The sequence below is a fragment of the Trichechus manatus genome, unplaced genomic scaffold (genome assembly GCF_000243295.1).
Source record: "Trichechus manatus latirostris isolate Lorelei unplaced genomic scaffold, TriManLat1.0 scaffold00113, whole genome shotgun sequence".
Lineage (NCBI taxonomy): Eukaryota > Metazoa > Chordata > Mammalia > Sirenia > Trichechidae > Trichechus > Trichechus manatus.
In genome coordinates, this window is record NW_004444049.1 from 4827701 (window position 1) to 4835675 (window position 7975).

The 7975-nt window shown below is 47.8% G+C and overlaps 1 protein-coding gene across 1 annotated transcript; it reads left to right on the plus strand.

The window, feature by feature from the left end:
* Positions 1–482: 482 nt before the first annotated feature.
* MRPL11 (mitochondrial ribosomal protein L11) lies at positions 483–3502 on the plus strand. The gene is made up of 5 exons (XM_004383698.2): positions 483–684; positions 1065–1160; positions 1539–1632; positions 1720–1879; positions 3190–3502. Exons 1-5 carry the CDS (start codon positions 562–564, stop codon positions 3293–3295), a joined length of 579 nt encoding a protein of 192 aa, XP_004383755.1. The 5' UTR covers positions 483–561; the 3' UTR covers positions 3296–3502.
* The last annotated feature ends 4473 nt before the right edge of the window (positions 3503–7975 follow it).

A 7975-nucleotide genomic window follows, 5' to 3' on the forward strand; every position in this document is an offset into this window, starting at 1 on the left:
TTTGGTTAGCAGCCGAGCTCTTAACTACGGCGCCACCCGGGCTACAGGACTTGGGGGGTGTGTCAAAACTACCACACCCACAATGCAGTGCGGGTACCAAGGTTTTAGTCGTCCTCCTGTTTAGCTGTCCGAGACACTGCCTGTGCGCGCCCCTGGAGAAATGTGTAGTGAGGGTGTTCGGATCTTCCCCGTCTGCAGAAACCAAAATCAAACCAAATCCGTTGCTATCGAGTCAATTCCGACCATAGCGACCCAAAGGGCAGGCTAGAACTGCGCCATAAGGTTTCCAAGGCTGTAATCTTTATGGAAGCCGACTGCCACATCTTTCTCCCGCAGAGGGCTCCTTATCTGCAGAAGATAACTTAAAGACTTTTCTCTTCCTCTCACCCTCCTTGTCTTAAGAGTTGGAGAGTGGAAGGACTGAAACAACGCTGCTATTTGTTGGTCTAAGGTGAGGTGAGGACCCTATAAGGACCCTTGACCTCTGGCCCAAGATGGCGGCGCTCAGAGCGTCGCTGTTGCTTCTGTGCTGAAGTGAGTTGAGAACAGGATCCTCGCATCATGTCGAAGCTAAGCCGGGCCACTCGGGCCCTCAGGAAGCCCGAGGCCGGCGGCGTGATCCGGACCATTTTGCGGGCGGGCCAGGCTATGCCCGGGCCCCCACTAGGCCCCATCCTGGGTCAGGTTCGACCGCGGCAGGAGCCGGCATGGGAGGTTCCGGAGGGTAGGGGCGAGTTCACAGGTGGAGGATGCGGGCTCTGGAGCCACCGAGACCTCGGCTGGAAGCTCATCTCTGCTTCACACGCTTTATGGCCTTGTGTTCGTCACATAACCTTTCCGAACCTGAGCTTCTTCAACTCTCCCTATCATGGGCTGTTGTTGTGAGGATAAAGAGGGATGAGGCGTGCAAATCCCCTGACACGCAAAGTGGTAGTTGAATCTGGGTAGAGGAAAGAGTAAGGGAACACAGGGGACTGAAGATGGAGGAGGGAAGGGACCCAGCCTCGTGGGTGGTAGGAAGCCATCCCTGTCACCCACAGCTGTCCCCTATGCTTCTCTCACAGCGAGGCGTTTCCATCAACCAGTTCTGCAAGGAGTTCAACGAGAAGACAAAGGACATCAAAGAAGGCATCCCTCTGCCTACCAAGATTTTTGTGAAGGTGCGGAGTTGGTTGCTCTTTCATCCCTTGGTCCTGGAGCTGGTCAGCTGAGGTTGCTACTCTGCTCCTGACTAGGGGCAAATCTCTTCCTGTTTCTGGCCTCACTTTCCTCATTTACACAGTGAAGACTAGACCATAGCCTTTCCCAGTCCCCTCCCTGCCCTGTGTGTTGCAGTTTTTCTCTTGGCTTCTCCATCTCACCGGGGCTTCTAGAGCAGAGTTGGGCCTGGCATAGAGGTGACAGGGATGTTTGCTGCAGATCTATTTGTTGTGTCTTTGTGGTCTGTTAGAGGGACACCATAGGAAGGTGAGTTGAGGAAGTTTCTTGGGCTGGGGCAAGCAGGAAGAGATTGTCTCATATTTCTTCTTTCTTTGAAGCCTGACAGGACATTTGAAATTAAGGTTGGACAACCCACTGTTTCCTACTTCCTGAAGGCAGCTGCTGGGATTGAGAAGGGGGCCCGGCACACAGGTGAGGGCCAGGGTGAGCACCTGGGATTCTGGGGGTCCCTGGAAGGACGCAGTGACACCTGAAGGGCTACTTTTTCTTTCCTCCCAGGGAAAGAGGTGGCAGGCCTGGTGACCTTGAAGCACGTGTATGAGATTGCCCGCGTCAAAGCTCAGGATGATGCCTTTGCCCTACAGGATGTGCCTCTGTCCTCTGTGGTCCGCTCCGTCATTGGCTCTGCTCGTTCCCTGGGCATCCGAGTGTTGAAGGAGTGAGTGTCCTGGGGAGGCAGGCTATGAGGGGAGGGCACAGCTGACAAGCCCATGATAGTGGGAGAGTCAGCATCTGAATCTCATTCATTCACTTGGGATATATTCATTACATGCTTGTTGTGTGTTAGACATTGTTCTGGGCATTGGATACAGCCAGGAACAAGGCAGCCATGCTTGGTCCTGCTCCTCAAGAGCTCACACTCCAGAGGGGGTGGCAGATGTGTAAATGGAGCGTTAGACTGTGGGTGGTGAGTGTTGAGTAAAGGAAGTATGGGTGTCATGAGAACAGAGAAGAGGGCCCCTCAGTTTGCCTGATGTGCCAGGGAGGGCTTTGTGGGAGAGGTAACATCTAAGCAGAGACCTGGAAAAAGACAGGATTCAGCCAGGTCAACGACTGGGGAAAAATAATCCAAGAAGCATAAAGATCCCTGTGAAGGCTGGAAGGTGAGAGACCGAGGCACAGGAGTTCAGTGTGATGTGGGTATATGGTGCCAGGGCTGAGTGGGAGGTGGGGACAAGGGAGGCCAGGCAAACAGACCTGTCGGGAAAGACCTTTCGCATTGTCTCAAGGGGTCTGCTCCTGGGCTTCCAGTGACCTCAGGCATTGTTTGCTTGAAGCAGGATGATGGGTGGCGCAAACAGCAGCAGGGACAGCACTGTCCCATGACACCCCACACTGACCAGCGGTAAAGGGCCGACTTTCCCTGCCTCTTGCTGCCTGTATCACAGGTCAGGGCTGGAATTGCCTGTTTCCCAAGAGGAGTGGGGTTAAGCATGGAGCAGGGATGGTCATGACTTTTCTCAAACCTCGACTTTTCCTGGGAGTACAGAGACAAGTAAACTGACCCCTGCTCTGGGGGAGGTGCATGCGCGGCCCAATGACCTTATTGCACAAAGTGTTTGGGGACACAAAGGAGGGGCCAGTTAATCTGGACTGGGGTATAGTCAAGGCCTCAGAGAATTGAGTAGAGCTTGGTAAGGGAAAGAAGGCAGGGGGTGGTGGGGTGGCATTCCTAGCCAAGGGGACAAGTGAGCAAGGAGACGAGACTGGGAAGTGAAGGAAGGGAGAAGGGGCTGGGCAGTCTGGATTCAGAGACAGTGATGGGCAGGCTCGTATCTGAGACAGTGACGGGCAAGCTGGATTCTGAGACAGTGACGGGCAAGCTGGATTCTGAGATAGTGATGGGCAGGCTAGATTCTGAGACAGTGATGGCAGGCTGGATTCTGAGACAATGACAGGGCACTTGTGAAACCCCTCACCCCCCAGCGACTGGTCATTCACCTACCGTCTGTTTTTCTGCACCTGCAGCCTCAGTTCGGAGGAGCTGGCAGCTTTCCAGAAGGAGCGCGCCGCATTCCTGGCTGCTCAGAAAGAGGCAGATTTGGCAGCCCAGGAAGAAGCTGTCAAGAAGTGACCTCATCCCCTACATCCCGGATTTGGAAGGGAGCCACTGGGCTGGATGCCAATTGGGAAGGCTGTGCCAGTGGGTGGGAGGGAGGGAAGTCACACCAAGCTTGACTACAATTTCCCTGATTTGAAATATATATTGCTACATGTATGGATGGATCCAAGGATCCAGCCTGAATAAACGTCCTTTGTCACCCATGCTGGCCTCTTGTCTTGGGACCCCAGGGGTAGGGGACCAGTACTGATGGTAGTCAACATAGACCTGAGCTGCCCTGGGAGGTGGGGTCTTCATGCTGCTTCTCAGGTGCTTAAGCTGAGGCTTAGCAAAGCAAAGCAACTCGCCCGGGTTCTGAGGTGGCAACCAGGTTCTGAGGTGGTGGCAGAGGTAAGAGGAGACCCCAAGCCTTTTCTGATGCTAATCTTGTGTTGTCCCCTCCCCAGAGGTGCGAGAATGGGCGGGTTGGGGGCACCATGGATGCTGGGGCAGCAGGCCTTGCTTGTTTCTTCCACCAGAAATATTTCTTACCTCACGATGACTTGCCGTCTCATCAGAAACAGACCCCTTGGGGATTCAGCTCTCAGCCCCAGGCATGGTTACTAGACAGCACCCCCGGCCCCCGGGCCTGCTTTGGGCCCCTCTGCTGAGCTCCTGACCCTGGCTCAGGGTCACATGTCAGCTGGACATGAACTGTTGCGGGGTTCAAGACTGCGGACCCCCAGGGGAAGCAAAGCTTGAGCAGGGACCTGTTGAAGGCAGAAGAAATCCCAGGGAGGCTCCATTATTCAGAGCATCAAGATTCTTGTCCTCTCAGAATCTTCTCAGGGAGGAGAAGAGGAGTGGGGGGAAGTACAGGATTCACGCTTACTGAGCATCTGTTACATCCTGTCAAAAATAAACAACTCAGAACACCAGTAACAGATTGCTACGCAGGCTTAGTAGACAACTTCAAAGCTGGCAGCACGTTATTACCAAGTAAATCAGTGCTCTGAGTACTTCAGATTTGCAGGGTACTTATATATAATTTCATCAGAAACTTTTGAACAAAAAATGTTTTGACTCGTTGACAATTGTGTCAGAATACATAAGTCTTACAAAAGAGCAGTATGTGCGACAATATTATCAAAGCTTACGTAGGAACCTTTCTAAGATAACCGCAATGTCAACAAGCCGTGGTTGTAAGACCTCTGGAGTCTTGGAAACAGGATATGTTCGTTCATCTTCAATTGTTTTCTGAAAGAATACGTTTTCAAGTGTTTTAGTGAGCCTGGCCACCTAAATACGATTATGTGAAACAAGACAAGCTACTTCTAAAGGTTAGTTTAGTTCAAGGCATAGCTCTAGGCATTACAATTATACATTTATGTACTTATATAGCTCATAAGTTGCTAACATTTAATAAGATGATCATTCGTGTCATGGGTCAGAGAACTCTGTTTTCATAAAGCAAAACTTACAATTTTAGTTCACAATCCTAAAACAAAAAAAAAAACAAAAAACCTCAGTTGCTGTCGAGTCGATTCTGACTCATGGCAACCCCATGTGAGCAGAGTAGAACCGTACTGCGTAGAGATTTCAAGGCTGTGACCTTTCAAAAGTAGATTGCCAGGCCTGTCTTCTGAGGCACCTCTGGGCGGGTTCAAATCCCCAATCTTCCGGTTAGTTGTTGAGTATTTAACCAATTGCTCCACCCAGGGACTCCTGTTATGTCCTAGGTACTTCATTTTATACTGAGAAGATTGGGAAAGTATAAAAAAATACCTATAAGGAAATTAAAATCACATGTAATCCCACCACTCAGATGAGACTGCTGCTGATATTTTGGTGTATCTTTTCTAAGCTTTTTGCTTTGTGTGTGTATTTCTATATATAATACTTTTTAAAAAAGCAAATTGGAGCCAAGCTCTTTAAACTGTCGTATTCCACTTTTAACTTGGCAATTATTTAGAACATTTTTTCCATTATTAATTATCTTTCTAAAGCAAATTTTAATGACTGCTCAGTATGCTGTCTTATGGGTGGACCATAATTTATTTCCCCAGTCCTCTACTATTGGCTATCTTGCAGACAACCCTGTGATGCACATCATTTGAGAAACAGTTTTCGAGTGACTGTTCTGTGACGGGCGCTGGGCTCGGTGGTTGGTACTGAGGACGCAGTAGAAAACGTGATGGACACAGGCCAGCTTTCAGTGCTTAGCTGGGGAGATGGATGTTTAACAAATAATTACACACAAAAAATAGTTACAGCTGTGACTACTCTTACAAAGGTGAAGAATGCCTGGCTGGGAGGGTACAATAGGGGGCAGATCCAAGCCTGGGGATTCAGTGAGGGCTTCCCAAGGGCGCCACATTAGTTTTCTGGAGTTGCCGTAACAAATCCCTATAAACTGGGTGGGTTACGATGGCAGAAATTTATTCTCCCACAGTTCAGGACACCAGAAGTCCAAAATCGAGGTGTCGGCAGGATTGGTTCCTTCTAGAAGTTCTGAGGGACAATCCGTTCCAGGCTGTCTCCTAGCTCCTGGTGGTTGCCCGTGATCCTTGGCATTCCTTGGCTTGTAGCTACATCACTCCAGTCTCTGCCTCCATGGTCACATGGCCTTCTTCCCTGTGTGTGTCTCTGTGCTTTCACAGTGAACCGTGTACCCAGAGCAGTCTTCGTGGGAACAAGGAACCAACCTTGTTAGTTCACATCTGATACTTTGGGATATATTACTTCAGCAAAAAAGCCTATCCTGTTGGTTCAGGGAAGAGCTTGGTGAGTTGGGAAAATGGAATGAAGCCCAGTGTACAGTTCTGATTATTTGCTTCAGGCTAAGTTCCAAGAAGAGGAAGGCTGAGTTGCTCTCCATTTTTAATTGCAAGAATCCTATGATGTGGGTTCAATTGTCCCCCATTTTAGAGGTGAAAAAAGTGAGGCCTAGAAGTTAAAGGACTTGCCCAGGGTCATACCTAGCCCCATACTTTATTGAGGAAACAAAAACCATCAGATGGAAAACTCCCTCAACTTTGATCAAATGTACAGACCTACTATCTTCCACTTCTTCCTGCCTGTGACAATGGACGTCTTGTTCCATCAGAGACAAGCCCCTTCACATCTGCTGAGGGTCCTGTCACCTTTTGTTCTTATATCACTTCTCCCCCCAAACACCAGTTTTTCCCAGATACACTAAAGTGTTTTTGAACTTCCTATGAATGAAATACACTATACATCCTTTTGTTTCTGAGTTATTTTGGTAATCATAATGTCCATGAGGTTTATCCACCACCTGGCTTTTTTTTTTTTTTTTTCTATTTGTCCTCTATGTTCTTTATTTCTTCTTTTCTGCATTCTCTTGGATTACTCCAGTATTAGTCATTATCTCACTTCCTCTTAGTTATATTTTCTATTTTAGTGGTTACATGAGATTTCGGTATGCAACCTTGATTTACTAAAATCTGTCTTAGGTTGTACATCTGTCACTCCCTAAACAATGAAAGAAAGTTACAACAGTTTAATTCTATACCCATCTCCTGCCTTGTGCTATTATTGTTATATATTTTAATTCTCATGGACTTTAGAACATACCTAGAAAGAAGATATGTGGCAAAACAGTGCATAGGGTGGGAAGAGGATTATTGGAGCTGTTATTGATTTAGGGAGTTAATATTCTTTTGTATTTACCCCCATATTTATCCTTTCTAATGTTTTTCATTCCTTCCACAGTTCTATGTTTCCATCTAAGATCATTTCCTTCATCCTGGAGAACTTCTGCCCCCAGAATCAGCAAACATCTGCACGGAAGCTAATGTCTGGTGATCATCAGCTCACACGCGCAGGGATCTTCCTTCTCTGGGATTGCAGTTCATCTAGTTGTTGTTTCCACAGCCCTAATGTCTTTAAGGAGCCCTGATGGCACAGCGGTTAAACTCTCGCCTGCTAACCAAAATGTCGGTGGTTCAAATCCAGCAGTGGCTCCGCAGGAGAAAAGATTACAGCCTAGGAAACCCTATGGGGAAGTTCTACTCTGTCATATCGGGTTGCTATGACTTGACAGCACCCAACAACAACATGACGTCATTAGCCTACATGGATTTTGCAATTTATTCACTTTTTCTAGTCATCATAATGGAAACATTGTATAATAAATGATCACAATTAAGTAACTGCCACTGCTTATGAGACAGTGACACTCCAGATGCACTATATGTCAACAATTCTTTCTTCAAATACATACTTTTCATTCTTTGTTTTCATTTCTTCAAGTGTCATTTTCTTTCCTTCAAGATGCTTAAATAACCGAAATAGAAAATTACATTTTGGATCGTGTACTTTCATTAAAACTTGGCCTCTTGTAGTAGGGTGCAGAACTCAAATTCTAGTAAAAAGACTAGACTTAATCGTCAGACTGAGACTGGAGGAATCCCAGAAAGCATGGCCCTCGTACTCTCTGTCAACCCAGAACTAAAACAATTCCCGAGGCCAACCCTTCGGACAAAGATTAGACTGGACTGTGGGACATAAAATGATACTCATGAAGAGTATGCTTCTTAGCTCAAGTAGATACATGAGACTAAATGGGCAGCTCCTGTCCAGAGGCGAGATGAGAAGGCAGAGAGGGTTAGGAGCTGGCTGAATGGACACAGGAAATCAGGGGTGGAAAGGAGGAGTGTGCTGTCACAGTATAGGGAGAACAATTAGGGTCAC